Source organism: Eubalaena glacialis, chromosome 4 (genome assembly GCF_028564815.1).
Source record: "Eubalaena glacialis isolate mEubGla1 chromosome 4, mEubGla1.1.hap2.+ XY, whole genome shotgun sequence".
Lineage (NCBI taxonomy): Eukaryota > Metazoa > Chordata > Mammalia > Artiodactyla > Balaenidae > Eubalaena > Eubalaena glacialis.
In genome coordinates, this window is record NC_083719.1 from 171,969,269 (window position 1) to 171,989,293 (window position 20,025).

The window sequence follows — 20,025 nt, forward strand, 5'->3', positions numbered from 1 at the left end:
TTGTGACCACCTAGAGGGGTGGGTTAGGGAGGGTGGGAGGGAGGGAGATGCAAGAGGGAAGAGATATGGGAACATATGTATATGTATAACTGATTCACTTTGTTATAAGCAGAAACTAACACACCATTGTAAAGCAATTATACTTCAATAAAGATGTTTAAAAAAAAAAAAAAAAGAAATTTAGGCCTTTCCTCCTCTAGAGTTGATTATCAAAAGTGATATAGGTAGGGAATCAGTAACGTTTTCCCATATGGATAATTAGTTTGTCCAACTTCATTTACTAAACAGTGCCTTCTTTACCCACTGACATATGACGTACTTCTTCCATTCAACACAATTCTGTAAATCCTGAGTCTAATACAGTGTTCTGTGCTGTGTTCTGTGGGTCAGTTCATTCATCCCTGTGCCAGCACCCAAGTACAGCATTAAAGTATACTTTATTTTTACAATGTATAAAATATACATGAAAAATGCCATATATGGCACTGCAAACCCTCCCATTTCTTCTTCTTCTAAAGAAAATTTGGTATTTTCTCCTTAATCTTCCATGTAAATTTAGGAATCCAAGCTCCTCCCTCCTCTCTGTGCCCAGCTCCTTGCGGTTTTGCCTTGTGTCCCCAGAGCCCCTTCTGGTAGTTTGATTCGCTCATCAGATGTGATCCCACTACCCGCCAGAGTGATCCAGGCCCCGGGTTGACAATGTGGCAGTCAGGTATAGGGCTCCTAACGATGAAAGAACAAAAAGACAGAGAAAAGTTAGAGAAATGCTTCTCCCTCATTCACTGGAAGCTTTGAAAAGTTTCTCACAGCCTTCCTTCTTCCCTGTTGTCTGTACTCCCCTGGGTGTCTTGGCTAGGTGACCTCCCAGGGGTCCTAAGAGACCTGCCTTTCCTGGCCTTTAGTACCTCTCTGCCCTCTCCTTACTCACTGATCCTCTGGAAGTCACACTCTTGTATTTTCTTTACTGGAAAATGTGGTGCTGTAGAGAAAGACATAAACATGATTTCCCTGGTTTCATTTTCATTTCTGGAAATGTTAGTTTCAACTATCAATCTTTTCTTCCTAAGGGAGGGGCTGAAGTCAGAGGCTATTGTACTTCCTACTGCCTCCCATCCTGGGCCTCATTTCCCAGGCAGGACCGAAGTTTGCCAGTCCTTGCTCTCTACTGTGTCTGCCTTTATCTGGGCGAGGACAGTTTTCTGGATTGTTCCTGTGCTGGGGGCTGCAGGGAGCACTTCACCAGATTCTGCATTTTCTACTGTTTTAGTGGAAACATTCGGGTTGGAGCTCTGACCAGAAATGTCTTTTCTCTCTTGAACTGGTGAGTGAGCAAGCTTTTTGCACTTGCAGGGATGGGATGCTTGTTTTTTGTTTGGAGGCCTGAGGGGCAGGGCTGGCTGTTGGAGACCTGTGGCTTGGTGCAGAAAGCCTGGTCATCCTTCTCAGGTGGTTAAGAGAGTGAGGGAGGGCTGAGAACTGCCCAGGGCTAGGGCAATAGTGGTGAGAATGGGAGGAGTGACTGGATTCTGGATAAATTTGGTCAGGTTGCAGGATTGGGGGTGTGAAGTGTGAGAGAAAGAAGATTATGTGGACAGCCCCATGTGCAAATGAGGGGTGGCATTGACATTATCTGGCAGGGAGAAGTCTATGGGAGGAGAGGGATGGGGGCTTGAGATAGGTTTGGCCTTGTTCAGTTACTAAAGATCATCCTAGACATACAAACAGGAGATGTTGTATAAACAATAGGATATTTAGGTCCGAGGTCAGGGCAGATGCCTGGGGTAGAGATATAAATTTGGGAGTTGCCAGCATGTAGATGGTGCTGGACAACATGGGACAGGTTAAGATAACCTAAAGGGTGCATGTATGTGGAGCAGGGTCAGGACTGAGCCTGTTGTAGGGGAGGAAATAATTTTCCTCTACCCTTGTAGGTTCTTATGGCTGGTTTCAGAATTAAAATGACATGAGGCAGATTAATAGAAGAAAAAAACAAATTTAACTTTGTATGTGCAGGGGTTCCATAATATGAGGCACACCTGTGTTCAGGCAATTGAGGCTTATATGCTATTCAGATTTCAGAAGAAGGGGTAGGAGTCTGGGACTTCAAAGAGGGAAGTCAATTTACAGGAAGATGGAAAAATAAATGTTTGGTACACAAATGTTTGCCATGCCATGCAGAAACAATGGGAAGCAGAGAGGACTTTGATCAAACAGGCCTTGCTAAGTTTCCCCAAGTCTACCACACTAGCTCATAGTCTTTGTAGAAATCTCTGGTGATAGCTCTTCTTCCTGAAATAGGCCCTTTATCTAAGTTCTTTTAAGCAGTTAAGGGGAAGGTAAAAGCTCTTTCTGAGTCTTTGGTTTCTTAAAAATAATCATCCTAAAATAATCCTATGCCAAAGAGATACATTTTGGGACAGCAAATTTTGCTCCCTTATGCTATGGGCACCCCAATTTCAGATCACACTGTGTGGGGGGACGCGCACACAAAGCAAGGAGTGGTCGGCCACACCCACTTCCTGCTTTAGTTTAACAAAATGGTGTTGGGGAGGAGAAATTTTTCCTCTACCCTTCTAGATTTTTGTGGCTGGTCTAAGAATTAAATTGACATGAGACAGATTAACAGGAGAAAAAACAAATTTAATTACTATACCTATGAAAGAGGGCTCCAGAAGAATATGGGGCGCAGAGGCAGTCAGGTAATCAAGGCTATGTATTCATTCTGAGCAAAGGAGTTGGGGCTAAGGGTGTAGGACTTCAAAGGTAAGGAAGATAAGGCACAGGGTAATGGGAAGAGGAAATGTTTGGTAAAGAAGTATTTGCCCTGTCATGTAAAGACAATGGGACACAGAGAGGAATGGGAACAAATAGGCCTTGGTAAATTTCCCAGTCTACATGTCTAGCTCATATTTTTTTAGTTATCTCTGGTGACAGCTCCCTTCTTGGAACAAGCACCCCATCTAAATGCTTTTAAGCAGTTAAGGGGAAGGTAAAAAGGAAAACTTCCTGAGTCTTCTGTTTCTTAAAAATAACCAACCTAAAATAATCCTCATACTAGAGAAGCATTTCGTGGTGGCAATTTTATCCCCTACCCTGGTCATTCATCTGACTTTTCTTTCACCTTTGAAACAAAATGTCTTCTCATTGCTCTAGTACCCTTCGTTTTTATGACTTAAAGGTCACATTTCAAATACATTCAAAATACCCTCTCTCCAGGCTGAGGTCCCAGACGCTAAGTGTAACAGAACATCAGAATGGGACTCATTCTTTCTTTCTCCCTATTGGCTGATACATAGCAATAATTGCTGCTCCAAGTCAAGGTAAACCACCACATAGATATTTCAAATCAGGTGGCCACAAACTAGTTGGACCACTGTCAAAGTTCTCACCTGTGTAGCAGGTACAAAAGGGTTGGGGTGAGGGAATTTGTGAAGGGATATTTTGAGGGAGATGTTAGGGTATGGGATCCCCAGGGCAAAGATGGAGGGTGATGCCTGCTCCTCACCTCAAACTCAGAATGAGGGTTTTAGCAGGAGCTTAGGGAGAGCAGCTAGAGGACAGAGAATTGGGTTTGTCACAAGCCTGAGAAATCTAAATGTGAAAGTCAGGTTAGCAAGTCAGGTTAGCAAGATGTGGCAGGCAAGCCCAAGAATGAGTTGGGGTGAAGGGGGTGATGTGTGGTCCATACATCTGATCCAGGGCACGTGCAGGAGAGAGCTTGTGTGAGGTCACCTCAGGGCATTTCTCAGAGGGCTGTCTGCAGGAGGGACCAGTCTGGAGTGTGGAGCTGAGAAGAGACGTGTGCGATGTGCATGCAAACCTAGGAGTCATCAGTGAGTATGTGGTCTTGTATCGTTGGGGCTGAAGGAGATGTGGGGGAACTGAGTAGATGGAACAAGGAGGTTCCCTAAGGCTGCACATCTCACCTCTCTTTGGGGTTCCCAAGGGGAGACAGTGTTTGTAAAGGGCTTCACCCCTGGATTGGGTAGTTTCACTTCTAGGGAAATGACAGGAGTGCCCGTTTTCAAATTATCTTGCCTTTTGTGACTCTAAAGCCCACCTTAAAAATCTCTCTCCTCTTTCCCCTAGTTCATTTCTCTTCCCATCACAGACTACCGCAGTCTTTTCAATGTAATATGTGTCAGGATATTCATCTTGAACATATTTATTAATGCATATTAATGTATATATGTATCCATGAAAGCTATATAGTAATGCTTTATGTTTATCCCTTTAATTGTCCACAAAAAGTATTGAGCTTAAAGTCTGTTTTATAATAAAAATACCTATTTGGTCTTTGTCCACAATTCCTGGAAGGAGCTCCTAAAACTGTTGAAATTTCCGCAGTGATAGGCATGTCTTTTGTAAGATAATGAGATTATTGGGGGCAGGGAGCCTACAGAGCATCAGGATGGGGGCTGGTGGCCAGAAAGATAGAGCCAGAATTAAAGGGTTGGCAGTTTCAATTCCTTCCTACCCTTCCTCCCTCCAAGCTCCAGGGAGGGGAGGAGGGCTGGAGACTGAGTTCAATCATCAGTGGTCAATGACTTATTCAACCGTGCCTATGTAACAAAACATTAAAACCCCTAACAAGGTCAGTTTCTTACTTCCTAAACTCAATATTATTTGGGGCATCTCTCTATGTTGATGTGCATAGGTCTACTTTATATTTTCCGACACAGCAGTCAGTCAAATGTATATCCCATTATTTATTAATTATAAAAAGGACACAGTATTACGTAGGCTACAGACAATGCTGTTGTAAAAGAGGGACTCAAACACGGAGACAGAGCACCAGGGAAGGCTTTCCCTCCCTCTCAGGGCAGTGCAGAGGTTAGCAGACTGCACAGCCGGGTGCTGGTTTCTTCTTGGTCTGGTAGAGCTCAGGCCCTTCCTATCTTCACAATCCACCATCTCTATGCCCTTGTCCCCATCTGTGTGTTTGTCTCTAGGGGAGCAATCTAATCTTCTCTGATTATCACATCAAGCTTGGCCCACATTTCACTTGGTTCTCTCACTCCTCTGTCTCTCCCCTGGAAAGCAATCTCTATGAAATCAATGATTTCCATTCCTGAAGCTCCAGGGCTGGGACAGTGCCTGGCACAGAGCAGACACTCAATAAGAATTTGATTAGAGAATAAAGGAAGGAATAGAGAATGATTGTGCTTAGAGAATAAAGGGAGGATTTGCTTCTAGAATAAAGAAATAAAGGAAGGAATAATTTGACAGTTCACATGCTGTTTTCATTCCCCCTGTGATTGCTTTGGGCTTATTGAGACCCCTTTTGTAAGCAAGTGATAGTTTCTGAAGATATGAACTCAATATTACTGGTACTATATTTTCACAAGTCCCAAAGCTTTCACATCAGAGGGGAGGCTAGGCTAGGTTTTAGGCAGTGGAGTAAGAAGGGGTACAATTATGCTTAAGCACAGTTACTCTCTGCTTAAACAACTAAGTTGAGGCCACACAGAATCTTAAGTTAATACCTGTGGTTTCCGGTCAGTTTGAATGCTAGCCATGGACTAGCACAGGACTTTTCAGTAAGCTCGGAGCCATTCACAGCACTAATGTCACCTTTGCCACCACTTAAGAGCTAAGCATCCATTCAATTTCTCTTGAAATAGTAGGAACGGTCACCATCTAAGAGTTTGGTTATAAAATAGCATGGGGATACATCAATTTAAAGTAAATTTTACAACAAGCAGACAGAAAGTGACATGTGGAGAAATCCCTAATTTCACAGGACTGCTCCATGATTGCTCCTAGGTGAAGGTTTGGGCAATTGTCCACTCTTTCCCAACTGCTCCTAATGCTGGCTTTACATTCTCCTTCAGCCACCAGTCTTATGAATGAGCCCAGGAGTAAAAGATGCATTTTACATAGGAACCAAGTATACTCAACACACACGCACAGACACAGGCACATACCTGAAAAAGAGATTTTACCACAGAATTTGCCATCTCTTCACTTTATTCAATTCCAGTGGGTAACTTAAAAAAAAAAACACAACTCTTGTTATAACCCACAAAATAGATTTCACAACTTCAGACAAGCAGAATGAAAACCACTCATTAGTGGATTTCCCATGCTGGTTTCTATATAGCTCCCAACATGCCCAATTATCCCAAGTCCCAACCAAAGGGACCCATGGAGAAGTGTGGCCCACCTTGCACCAGATGTGGAATCCGAGGCATCAAGGACTTCTGTGAGCCCAGAACCCAATGTACATCAAGCCCCAAGTTTGTTCCCCATTTGGTCATTATCATGAAAGGCTGACGGAAAATCAACATGCTCGTTTATTCCAGGAAAGTATGATAAGCCTCAACATCATCAAAGGGCCTGGTACTGAACAGGACACATCTGGGAAGATGGTGTTTGAAAAGCTCCCACCTCACTAACATCATCTGTAAAGGGAAAAGTTGGTGCCCTGCAATAGAGATAGTTTCTCCAATGCTAATACACAATTAAACTGAGGGGGACTGAAAAGTCCCATTAGACATCTCATCCTTGAAAGCCCACCTAAGGTCCCTATTCCATGCGAGGTCCACCCTGGGGAACTAGTGGACTCACAATTCCAGATGTCCCAGAAATGGCCAGTGGCTCCTTCTCCAGTTTAGACTCTAAGAGTGTATGAGTGGCACATCCTGCCCTCCTTCTACACATGCGGTCTCCATCAGAAGACCCCGAATGCCAGGAACATGGAGATGAGAGGCACACTGTCTCCACACTGGAGGGCTGGATGGGTTTGAAGCAGCAAAGTGTTTGTGTGGCCCTCCTGGCATGTCACCCCTCCCTGGGGAACAGTCCTCTCCTCAAACAGAGGCAATTCTTTCTGGGACCATCCAAGCTCAGGTTGTTCCAGAAGGAAGAAATGGAATTGTGGAGGGTTGGGGTTGCCCTAGGGAGAGCTGAGGGGAAGGAGCGAAGAGGAGCTGGGAAGGACAGTTGGTTGTCCTGCAGTTTTCTCCTTCAGCGGCCCCTCGGGGACACTGGAGCTCTCAGCTGGGTTATTTCTAGATTTGAATGCTGGCAGGGCCCCAGCTCCAGGGGGACTCAGTCAGCGGAGGTTTCAGTTCTATTCCTGGAAATGACTCTAGCTGTCCAGGAAAGGGAGCGCCAGTTTCCTTTCTGCATTCCATAGTGGAGGGGGCACTGGCCTGAGCCACACTCTAAGGCGTCAGTGTCAAGTCAGTGCGCAGAGGCCAAGCACAGAGTTGGGGTGTCCTGGGTCCAGCCCTGCTGCTTCCCTCCAGAGCCATGTCCTCGGATGTTGGTCCTCAGCTCAGTCCTCTGTCCACATTCAGCTTCACCATCACCCAAACCCTGCCCCTTCCTGAGGCTCAAGACACTGTCTGCAGAGATGCTCTCTGGTGTTGCCCAGCTCACTCAGCACTTGGGTTCACTTGTTACCACCAGCTTTGCTTGGAGTGCATATTCTCCATCCACCACGGACCTCCCTGCCAACTCCAAGCTCTGACCCCTACCTGCTGTCAATGCACCTGCTGGGCGCCTGAGACCCAGCAATGCTCACCACTGGCCAGGTGACCCTGGGCATCTGCCTAACATCCCAGTGATTGTCATGTGCTCGCTCTCAGATCAGAAGGAAAAGCTCCCCAAGTCTTCTGTGGTCAGGAGAGAGGCCCCAGACAGAGGACTGTGTGAGTGTAACAGAGCTAGAAATTTTTCAAGGCTTACAATGCTTCCAAGGTTTGGGCAGAGATTACAAACGTCAATAATAGGATAGGAAATTCTTATGCATCTAAGAGATTGTGAATTCAATTTAGCTACCATTGATTCCTTCCCTGGGTCAGAGAAAGACAGTTGACAGGTTGAGGAAAGGGGAAGGCAAAGATCACTTTAGTGAACTTGTTGCAAGGGGTGTGGCCAACAGTGAAGGCTGGATGTTCTTTTCTGGGTAAGATGATATCAGGAGGTAAGAGGCTGGGGCTACCCACCTTGCCCAACTCTAAGGAGGAGGTAGCAGGCCTGCAGGTCTGGGCTGTGCCTGTCCCTGAGATCCCAATGGGGACGTCAGTGTGAGCCACCCATGGCCCCACCTACATGAGGGACAGTCACCGCACCAGGGGCTTCAGCAGGATTGCACCTGTCCCACCTGAGTGTGTCTTTCCTACCCTTTATTGTTCCCATCCTTGTAATAGGGTCAGTAGGAGGAAGAAAGAGGGAGAAGCTGACTCTTTTCCTGTCCCTGCTGCAGCTATCTCACTTGGTGGAGGGACTGAGCCAGGGCAGGGGAGATTTCAACTCTGTAAGAGTCTGCAGATTGTTTATGAGACCAATTGGACTTTTGCTTACCTGAGTGGGACCAAGAGACAGGATATTTCCTGAGACATTCCTCCCCTCCTCCAACCAGGAAATGTGTGTTTTGCCTCTGTGCATTTCAGAGACCTTATTGATGTCCAGGAATAGCTTCCCTGTCCTGAAGGTGTGATGCCCTAAGGAGACCGAGATATTAGAGGCCTAGTCTTGTCAGTCACCCACAGAACAGGGCCGAATTGCAACTGAAAAGCTCAGTAAATATTTGCAAGGTAATGGAAGGACTACACCCATTTTCAACTTTAGCAACACTTTTATAGTTAAGCCACTTGCAGAGGATTTTTCTGGAGGAACTCAGCCTGAACCCTGCTGGCCCACACCCCAGCCTGAGGGCTTTAGGCAAGGCATTTAAGGCCTGTCCTCCTTCCCTTTTCTCCTGTTCCCTGCTTTGCTTTGCTAGTATTCCCAGGCCTAGTCTGGTCTCAGATACAGGCCTTGACACAGCCTCTTGTTCAGCTCTCCAGCCTGCCCAGTTCCTGGTGGTGAAGTGATGACCATGCAAACATCACATGGGTTGAGGGCCTGCCAGAAGATGGAGAAACATGAAAGGAGGTGGCTCAACCAAAAAAGAGGCTGAATTTGGCTGCCTGCCTGGACCTTGTGAATTCCTTTGAGCCCAGGTTCAAACGATTTCAGGCATCTAATAGACAGATTAGCCTGAAAGCAGAACCCAAACCTAGAAAAGGTTTTCAAAGTGTGGCCCTAAAGTGCAATCAGCAAACTTTATATGTCTCTTGTGGACTCTGCCCAGATCCTACTTTTGGTTCCTACTCTGTGCAGGGAGAAGGCACCTTGCCAGAGACTCACAGACCTCTGATGGGGCCTGTTAGGAGTTTCTCCTGCAAAGGCAGAAGCCATGCTTGAGTCCAAGGAACAATTCCATTTGGTAGGTGCACAGTAGTGACCATGACATGTTGTGTCACCTCTTGTCCTGAGGAAGGTTCATGTGCTCTCAGCGGACTTAGGGCTAGAAAGTCTGACTATGGACCATGAGGTGTACATTGAGGGACATCACTGAACAATGGCCACTCCAGGCCAGAGACTATGAAATGGGGCACCAGACTCAGAGTGACCCTCACAGTGAGGACCAGCCCAGCCCTGGGGAACTCTGAGTGGTGTTTTTAATTAATACTGAGGTCTTTTATTTATTTTATTTTATTTTATTTATTTTTTGGCTACATCGGGTCTTAGTTGTGGCACGTGGTGTCTTTGCTGAGGCATGCGAGATCTTTAACTGTGGTGCACAGTCTCTTCATTGTGGTGCGCGAACTTCTCTCTAGTTGTGGCGCGCAGGTTTTCTCTTTTCTATTTGTGGCGCACAGGCTCCAGGGTGCGTGGGCTCTGTAGTTGTGGCATGGGGGTTCCAGAGCACATGGGCTCTGTAGTTTGTGGCATGCAGGCTCTCTAGTTGAGGTGCACGAGCTCAGTAGTTGTGGCATGCAGGCTTAGTTGCCCCACGGCATGTGGTATCTTAGTTCCCTGACCAGGGATCGAACCTGTGTCCCCTGCATTGGAAGGTGGATTCTCTACCATTGGACCACCAGGGAAGTCCCAAAACTGCAGTTTTTAATTGGGTGTCTATATGTGTTCATCTGCATCTACAGCTAGCTGTCAAATTCATTTGTGATCTTTCATCTTTGCCTTGCAGTTCTTTCTGCCTGGAATGACAATCTCTCTTGTCCCCACCTCCTCCCTCAATGATTTCTCTGTCTTTCTTCCATCATAGCATTGATTGTCTCTATGTGTCAGACAGAGTATTTCTCTGATGTCCCCAAACTATGGAAGTAGGGAGAGATTCATGACTGACTACAGAGAAAAGAATATATGCAGCACCAATTTGAAAAAACTGAGATATTTTTCTTTTTAAAATCCTTTGTTTACTTATATAATATGATGATCACCTACACACTGAACAACCATCCCAAGAAATAGAACACCTTCAATAACTACACTTACCTATGTGTTCCTATTTACTCCATACTCTGTCACCAGCCCTTGTTTAGCAACTTCATGAAGTATGTATTTACAATTCCTTTCTGTCATTTGTTGTGTTATCACTTACATATGCATGCCTAAACAATATTTTGTTGTGTCTTCTTGAAGATTTATTTAAAGAGTATTCTTTTTTCCTACTATTTTTTTCTACCATTTCTACTAAATTCTATTTATTTTAACCTCAGTGTTGTGTTACTAAGATTTATTTACCTATGTATAACAATGGATCAGTGTTGTAGAGCTCAGTTTATTTATCCATCCTCTATCAATGGCTATCCTCTCCTTTCTCACAATAATGAAGACTGCTGTTAGAAACACATTTTACATGTCCCCTGTACATTTTTGCACAGTGACTCCTGGGTACCATGTTAGGAGTGGAAATGCTGGGTCCTAAGGTGCATGAATGTACAATTTAATAAAATTAATCCATACTTTTTTCATAGTGATTGTATTGATTTTACACTCCCAGCAGCTATATTTCAGAGATTCTACTGATTCACATTCTCCCTAGTACTCGATATCGTCCAACTTAAAAATTTTTCCAATTGAATTGACGTACAATGTCATCTCACTGTGCACAGTTTTGCATTTGCTTCATTACTAAGGAGGATGCTAAACTTTCTGTGTGCTTATTGGTCACACCTGTTTTTGTTTTTTGTTTTTTTCCTGAGAAAGATCTGTTCATTCCCCCCCACACCTTGCACTTCCATACTGGATTGTTTTGCTTCTTAGTGATCTCTAGCATTTTAAAAATACCTTCTTAGTATTGATTTTTAGTTTATGACATTTGTGCCAATATCTTCTCCACATGTCTGGAGAATTTTTTACTGCCCTGAAGCATTTCTTTTCATGAACAGAAACTTTTCATTTTAATGTACTCTAAGGCACCCCATTTGTCAATCTTATTTATACAGTTATCTTCTAGGTATCTTGTTTAAAATTTTTTCTGTACCCTAAGATCTGCTATATTTTCTAATATAGTTTTCTATTTGAAGTTTAGATCTTTACTCTTCCTCTAGAGTTGATTATCAAAAGTGATATAGGTAGGGAATCAGTAACATTCTCCAAATGGAAAACCAGTTTTTCCAGCTCCATTTACTTGATAGTGCCTTCTTTACTCACTGACATTCCATGTACTGGGTTGGCCAAAAAGTGCCTTCAGTTTTTAAGTAAAAATAAAAGACACACTTTTCATTTTCACCAAGAACTTTATTGAACAACATAGTCACCCTTTTGTTCCACTACCTTCTGCCATTTTTCAGGCAACTTCATTATTCCATCTGCCCAAAAGTTTGTCATCTTTTTGAGCAAAGAACTGCTCCAGGTGTCTTTTACAGTCTTCCAGGGAATTGAAATTTTTTCCATTAAAAGAATTTTGTAAAGACTTAAATAATGGAAACCTGAAGGTGCAATGTCTGGTGAATATGGCGGATGAATCAGAACTCCCCAGCTGAGCTGTAACAGTTTTTGCCTGGTCATCAAAGAAACATGTGGTCTTGCACTATCCTGATGGAAGAGTATGTGTTTTCTGTTGACTAATTCTGGACGCTTTCGTCGAGTGCTGCTTTCAGTTGGTCTAATTAGGAGCAGTACTTGTTGGAATTAATCGTTTGGTCTTCCAAAAGGAGCTCATAATAGAGGACTCCCTTCCAATCCCACCATATACACAACATCACCTTCTTTGGATGAAGACCAGCCTTTGGTGCGGTTGGTGGTGGTTCATTTCTCTTGCCCCATGATCGCTTCCATTCCACATTATTGTACAGTATCCACTTTTCATCGCCCATCACAATTTATTTTTAAAAAGGTACGTTTAAGTAGAGAATTACATGTGGAAATATGGTCAAGAAGGTTTATTTTAGCATAAGTTATGTAAGGATCCTAAACATCAAAGCACTTAACATAACCAAGCTGGTGCAAATGATTTTCAACACTTGATTTGGATATTTTGAGTATGTCGGCTATCTCCCACATGGTATAACATTGGTTGTTCTCACTTAATGTCTCGATTTGATCACTATCAACTTCAACTGGTCTATCCAACTGTGGAGCATTGTCTAGCGAGAAATCTCCAGCACGAAACTTCGCAAACCACTTTTGACATGTTCAATCAGTCACAGCACCTTCTCCATACACTGTACAAATCTTTTTTTTTTTGCGTTTCAGTTTCATTTTTACCCTTCTTGAAATAATAAAGGATAATATGCCAAAAATGTTGCTTTTTTCTTCCGTCATCAATATTAAAATGGCTACACAAAAATTCATCAATTTTGATGTCATTTTTTTTTTAAATTAATTAATTAATTAATTTATTTATTTTTGGGTGTGTTGGGTCTTCGTTTCTGTGCGAGGGCTTTCTCTAGTTGTGGCAAGCGGGGGCCACTCTTCATCGCGGTGCGCGGGCCTCCCGCTATCGCGGCCTCTCTTGTTGTGGAGCACAGGCTCCAGACGCGCAGGCTCAGTAATTGTGGCTCACGGGCCCAGCTGCTCCGCGGCATGTGGGATCCTCCCAGACCAAGGCTCGAACCCGTGTCCCCTGCATTAGCAGGCAGACTCTCAACCACTGCGCCACCAGGGAAGCCCTTGATGTCATTTTTTAAATGCACGCTGATATGACAGCTGTCACATACACTCTAGCAAAATTTTTTCAAATGAAGTTAAAGACAACTAAGTGTTACTAGAGCCATTTTATGGAAAAAAAATGAACGAACATTTTGGTCAACCCATATGTCTCCCTTTCAACATAATTCCACACATGCCTGAGTCCAAGACAGGGATTGGTATTGTGTTCTGTGGGTCAGTTGGTTTATCCCTATGCCAGCACCCAAGTAGAGCATTAAATATACTTTGTTTATTTTTATAATGTATAAAATATACATGAAAATATACCATACAGGGTATGGCAGGTCCTCCCATTTCTTCCTTGAAATGTGGGTTCTCAAATATCAATCAGATCTTCCAGAGGGAGAGGCTCAGGTTAGAAGGTATTGTACTTCCTGACGCCTCTCCCTTCTGGACCTCATTACCCAGGCAGCAGAGGCTTGCTAACCTTTGTTCTCTACAGTGAGCACAGGAGCACACTGTGGCTGCATTTCCTGGTGAGAACAGTTCTGGGGAGTGTCCCTGTGCAGTCCCAGCATTTTCTGCTGTTTTAGTGGAAACATTTGGATCTGATCTCTGTCATAGGAAGTCTGTTTTCTCTCTGGAAAACATGCTCTATACCTGCAGTGGCCAAGGCCAGCTTTGTGCTTGGAGGGCTGAGGACAGGGCTGGCTGGTGGAGAGCTGGAATTCCATCCAGCAGTTCATGCCAAGCTCTTTGAAGAACAGACAACCCCTGTGTCTGAAGATGCCTTTCCTTCCTTTCTTTCTTTCTTCCTTCCTTTCTTTCTTTCTTCCTTCCTTCCTTCCTTTCTTTCTTTCTTTCTTTCTTTCTTTCTTTCTTTCTTTCTTTCTTTCTTTCTTTCTTTCTTTCTTTCTTTCTTTCTTTCTTTCTTTCTTTCTTTCTTTCTTTCTTTCTTTCCTTCCTTCCTTCCTTCCTTCCTTCCTTCCTTCCTTCCTTCCTTCCTTCCTTCCTTCTTTCCTTCTTTCTTTCTTTCTTTGAGAAAGTTGTAAGAAAATTTGGGGCAACAGAATGTTTACTGGTTTCTCCAGTAGTAAACTATGTAATGTTTAATGCACACTCAGGGTTTTCTGATTCTAGCCTTTCATTACCATAAAGATATTTAAATCTCTTTGAGTTTTGGTAATTAATAGCAATGCAAAATAATTAGTTTCTTTGCCATTTCCTTACTCTGTGCAGGTTATAACCAAATACCACAGACTGGGTGCCTTATGAAGAAAAATCTGTTTCTCATACTTCTGGAGGATGAAAGACCAAGATCAAGGCACATGTAGATTAGCTGTCTGATGAGAACACACTTCCTAGATGAATGTCTTTTCTGTTTAAGCTCACATGTCAGAAAGGTTAAGCTAGCTCTTTGGGGTCTCTTTTATGAGGCCACTAATCCATTCATGATGGCTCTGCCCGCATGACCTAGGCACATTTGAAGGGTCCACTTACTAATAAAATCACTTTCAGCATTACATTTTATCTATGAATTTATGGGGACACATTTAGTCCATAGCCCATATAGAAATACAATCTGTCTGTTGAGGTTCAATAGTCTTCCCACCCTCTTCTTAGAAGACAGCAAGCACTCTTGTCTCACTTTGACATTCATTTCAATATTCCTGAGCTATAAACATGTCTCTTCTTTGGTATTCTCCTTTCAACTAGCATTAACATCTGCTTACTTCCTTCATTAGTGGTCAGTTAAATAAAATCATTAACATGTATTCATTTAATATTTTTTGAGAGTCATGATTTTACTTTTTTAAAAAAATTGTCTTTGCACAATATGTAGAATGGGGGTGGAGGGCATTCAGCACACCCCTACTGGACAGAGCCCACTGGTAACACGTGAAACAATCTTATGGTATAAATATTTTTTAAATCACAGTTTCTTGGTATATCTTTCCTCACTCATAGTGAATGAGAGGAGGTCCCATCAATATCATATTAATAATTTCTTTAAATTGCCTTGGTTTAATCAGATGCCCATGTTTCAAAACTGTGCTGAATTGGATAGGGAAAATTAGAGCTCTTATTTACTTCCTCTGCCACTCCCTGTCACATGTTTTACGTTCCACCCAAAGTGGTCCATAAAGTGAGGTAAATAGACATTAAGCTGCCATGGGGTAACTATTACCACAATGACTATGTTCTTGGTTGTCCGCCTTATGGAACATACATCCTGGCGGGCAGGCCACCTTGTGGGCTTGTCTCTGTCTCCTGCCTCTCCCACAAGGCAAGTCCTGTCCTGATTTGCTGCAGGGTATTGGAAGTGAGGGTCTTTCTGGAAGTCGTCTGTGCTCACTAACGTGTTGGCCTAAGTGATTCTTCCTGCAGAATGGAAAGGTGTGGGCTCTGTATTCAGATTTCAGGAAAATACAGACAGTCTATATTAGTTTCCCATTGCTCTGTAACAAATTACCACAAACTCAGTGGCTTAAGACAACATACGTTCATTCTTTTATAGTTTTGGAGGTGAGCAGTCAAAATGAATCTTAAGGGGCTACAATTAAAGTGTCAGTAGGACTGGTTCCTTCTGGAGGCTCCAGGAGGTAATTCATTTTCTTGTCTTTTCCAGGCTCGAGATGCTGCCTGGCATTCCTTGGCTCATTGCCCTCCCTCCATCTTCACTACAACCTTTGTTCCTATTATCCCATCTTCTTTTCTGCATTTGGCCATGCCTCACTCTTATAGGGATGCCTGTGATTATATTTAACCCATGTGGACAAACCAAGATAATCTTTCCATCTGAAGATCATTAACATAATCACATCTGCAAAGTGCTTTTCACTATGTAAGGTAACATATTCACAGGTTCTGGGGTTCAGGATGTGGACATCTTAGGGACCATTATTCTGTCTCTACATTATCCTGACTCCTGGGACATATAAATCATCAGCTTAGAAAACAGGTAGTCTTTTCTGTAGCAATGGAAACAAAAGTCATCAGGAAAAATAAATTAACTGTAGTTAATTTATTAACATGAGTAAGTGTGAGAGATGGGACTGATCTGTTGAGACCACTATGTTTCCTCAGCTGAACCTGCCTGTTTGGCTGCTTCATTCACCTTACCTCCTTATTCTCTTTCCTTTTCCACAGATCATCCAGAGTTAACTGGCATGGATTGGTTCACCTCATATTTCCTGTCAGGAAAGAATTTTGAGCAATTGGCCCAAAAATTTGTCCCTCACTACTCCACATTGATCAGCAAGGCAGGGGGGATCCTCTCTCAGGAAAGCGTTGAACGTATTCGAAGAGTCTTTCAGGAGGGGACTTTAAAAGAGGTGGTTGAAGAGATTCAGGAAGCACTTCAGAAATCTGAGAATGCTCCCTTGGATGTGGCTGTGATTGGGCAATCTGGTTCTGGGAAGTCCAGTTTCATCAATGCCCTGCTAGGTCTTGGTCATGAAGAGGAGGGGTCTGCTCATGTTGGAGTTGTGCCAACCACCATGAAGAAAACCCCCTATCAACATCCAAAATATCCCAGTGTGACCTTCTGGGACCTGCCTGGAACTGGGACTCCCAATTCCCTTCCAGATTCTTATCTAGAAATTGTGGGAGATGATGACTATGACTTTTTCATCATTATTTCTTCCTCACGGTTCAGCTCAAATGATGCTCTCCTGGCCCAGAAAATCAAGGAGAAGGGGAAGAATTTCTACTTTGTTAGAACAATGGTGGATGTTGAATTACATAGTGAAGAGAAAAGCAAACCCATATCCTTCAAAAAGGAGAGAGTCCTTCAGCAGATCCGAGATGACCACCTGGCTAGCCTCAGCAACATCGGAGTATCTAATCCGTGTGTCTTCCTGGTCTCCAACTTTCACCCGGATAAGTTTGATTTCCCAAGACTGCAGGAGACACTGCTGCAGGATCTCCCTGCTCATAAGCGCTACACCTTTGTGCTCCAGTTGTCCAATTTGTCTGATGCTTTCATTGAGGTGAAGAGAGTTATCCTCAAAGAGAAGATCTGGCTGAATGCCTTGAAATCAGCCGCTTTGGCCATCATCCCTTTCATGGCCTTCTTCAGTGGCTTTGATTTGCCTAAACAGGAGAAGTGCTTGAACCTTTATCGAAGCTATTTTGGTTTGGATGAGCAGTCAGTCAAAGAGATTGCCCAGAACCTGGGCACATCTGTGCAAGAGATCAAGAGCTCCACAAAGTGCTTGGATTTCTGGTTATTTGTGAAGAATGACAGTATAGCAGCAAAGGCCATGAAATGTGCTGAATCCTTTTGCTCAGTGAACGGAGGACTCCGATCTTCTATCTTTCAATTTTTGAAAGTATATTTTCTACGCTTGAAATTCATCAATACTGTGGCTGATGATGTTAAAATGCTGTTGCATAAGACTTTAGAGAGCTGAAGTCTAAGAGAATGAGGCAGAGATGGGTAGAGTTGCCTAACTGAATAACAAAAGGGCCTCAGGTCTTGTGTTCTCTGGGTGGGAGCAGGATCCTCTTCTACCCACCACCAAGGCCAACGCTACTCTAAAGTAAAAAGATTGTCTCACTGTTGGAAAAAGACCATTGCTCCACATTGATGCTACACTGTTAAGTAAAGAGGATTTGACCATAACCTCTTTTCTGTACTCTCTAAGCTATTTTGCTCTAATCATGACAGAAATGCACCATATAACTTTCATTAATCTCCTGGTGTTATAAGGTATTTTTCATTTTCAAGTTTTACTCTGATAATAAACATTTGGTAATAATTAAGATAACTGTTATCTATTGGCTTTTTATGAATTATTATGCCCAGTCATCATTTCAATACCATCCTCACCAAAATAAGGGAAAATACACAACTATGGGAATATGGCCAAGTGAATAGTGGATGATGTGTATGGGGAACCACAGCAGGTAGAAGAAGAGAGGATTAGAGAAATGGTTTAGAATGTAATATTTCTAGATACTGTTAGAGATTAAAGGGAGGGAAACCAAGTCAGCGTTTATATCTCTAGGACTTTTTCAACACTGGATAGATTAAGAGACCAGTGAACAGGGCACGATGAGGGACAGGAGATTTGAGAGAGTGAAGTTGAATTAGGAAGGAAAGAAAAGATTAACTGAACTGGGATAAATGAGAAAATAGAGTGTTTTTTTCTCTCACCCAAAATTTTACATCAAACTTCTGAAACAGAAGCACACAACAACAGTACCTGTCTCGAGTCTTGGGGATTCTCACTCCTGCTGTAACTGTAATTGTACATGCGACTTTCTTCTCTTCTTTTCTATATCACTGGTATAGGGTGGATGCTGTACAGTCTAAGAGATGTACATAGCTGAGGCCTTCCCTTAGATCCCCACACTCTGAAGGCTCTCTCAGTGGGTGGAGGGCACTGAGATGTGAAGTAGGACATGAGGGGTCCACAATCACCCTGCTCCTCCCTGTTCCCCCACTGCTCAGCAGAGGACTCCTGTAGGGCAGAAGCAGTCAGTGGGGCATGAAGCAGATCACTATGTGTGCTGCCTCATATTCAACAGATATGTGAAATGATAAAAGGGAAGGAGCTCTTGACTTTCTGTTATGGACAGATTGCATTAAAAAAATTGTGTTCATCAGATGTGACCAACATTGGGACTCACACGACCTTCCCCTTCTCCAGAAATTATGACTTTCCACATTCCCCAGGCCTTTTCACTTCATTTCAGTGACCTTCCATCAAGATAGCAAAGGACAAATCAAATGGGTCTTGTGTGGGTCCCAGTGGAAACACCCTTGCTACAAAACAAGAGTTATCAAATATTTACATCTGTGGTTTTTGTTTTCAAAGTTCCCTTATTCCCAAATAAGACAGGCAGGGTTAATATGTCTTTCTCTCTGGGAAGAAAGAACTCAGAGGAGGAAAATAGAGAATCTGTTCTGGTGCCTTGTTTTCATCATCCAGAGTGAACAGGAGGGTTCATGTACCTAGGAGAACATTCAGGAAGTGCCTGAATGATTCCCCTCGCAGGGAAAAAAGTGGGGAAATGGGAGGAGGCTGTGACGAAGAAGAGAGGTCTCAGGGTCTGGTAGGAGGGGACAGAACTGTACGGTGTCTCTAAACTGAGACCTTTGAGCCTAGCACATCAATATGTGTGAGCATCAGGCTCCTATAAGGGCAGTTTCTGAAGTCCAGCCAGACTCTGTCAGCAGAAGCTTCAGAAGTTCCTGTGGGTGGTGCTGTAATGGTTGACCGCTATGTTAGGCATTGGGTGAGCCTCTCACATTCAGCAGTCTGCAGCCCATAGCCTGAAACACCACCTCATTGTGCCATCCACTTCCTTGGTCCCCATGTGTCTTACCTTGTGAGCACAAAACTCCTTTTCATGATCACTAGAGGGTTGGTGTTACTGAGAAAGAGAAGCCCCTCTTTTCCCCTCATCCCTGCCCCTCAGGGCTACTGGTTGAAGGCATCTTCCTGGATGCTGGATCCTACTGCTGGATTAGAGGTAAAACAGTTCCTACCGCTGGATTAGTGGTAAAACAGTTCCTATCCTGTCTTCTCTCCCAAATCAGTGTCTAGTAGATACAAATTGGTTCTCTGCACTGGGACACTTTTGAAAAGCGTGTTGTGAATGGTACAGTTTCCTGGATACCTGACACTTGAGCAGAGACAAAAAATGTGCATATATGTTGGAAGAGTGCCCCCGGTAAAGGGAACAGCAAATGTAAGGTTGTGAAAATGGGAGGAACTTGCCATGTCCACTGAGTAGGTAGTAAGCCCCAGTGGTGGAGTAGTGACCAATGGGAGAGTGGTAGGATATGAAGGGTTAGGAGTAATCAGGGAACAGGAATGCAGGACAATGGTGGGCATGGTCTTTTCTTCAGAATTTATTCCAAGTATGATGGAAACACTGAAGGTGTTAGGCATGACTTAATTTAGGCTTGGCAAATAGATTACAGTGGAGGTTGAAAGGATAGGTCTAAAGCACCTAAAGGTGATTATTCATTCCTTCTTGTTAGAGATGATGGTGGCTTGGACAACAGTGAGAGAGACAGAGAGTGTGAGAAGAAACTGGGTTCAGGATGTATTTTGAAGATAGACCTGCCAGGTTTGCTGACTAACTAGATGAGGATGTTAGAGGGAGACTATAAGAATC

General features: G+C 43.4%; 1 protein-coding gene across 1 annotated transcript; it reads left to right on the forward strand.

The window, feature by feature from the left end:
- The first annotated feature begins 1,119 nt into the window (after nt 1-1,119).
- Nucleotides 1,120-17,628, forward strand: LOC133091172 (interferon-gamma-inducible GTPase 10-like). Its single transcript, XM_061190161.1, has 2 exons — nt 1,120-1,321; nt 16,042-17,628. Exon 2 carries the CDS (start codon nt 16,062-16,064, stop codon nt 17,304-17,306), a length of 1,245 nt encoding a protein of 414 aa, XP_061046144.1. The 5' UTR covers nt 1,120-1,321; nt 16,042-16,061; the 3' UTR covers nt 17,307-17,628.
- The last annotated feature ends 2,397 nt before the right edge of the window (nt 17,629-20,025 follow it).

Excerpts from the sequence above, each read along its gene's own strand:
- LOC133091172 (XM_061190161.1), top strand. The coding sequence starts at position 16,062 with ATGGATTGGTTCACCTCATATTTCCTGTCAGGAAAGAATTTTGAGCAA.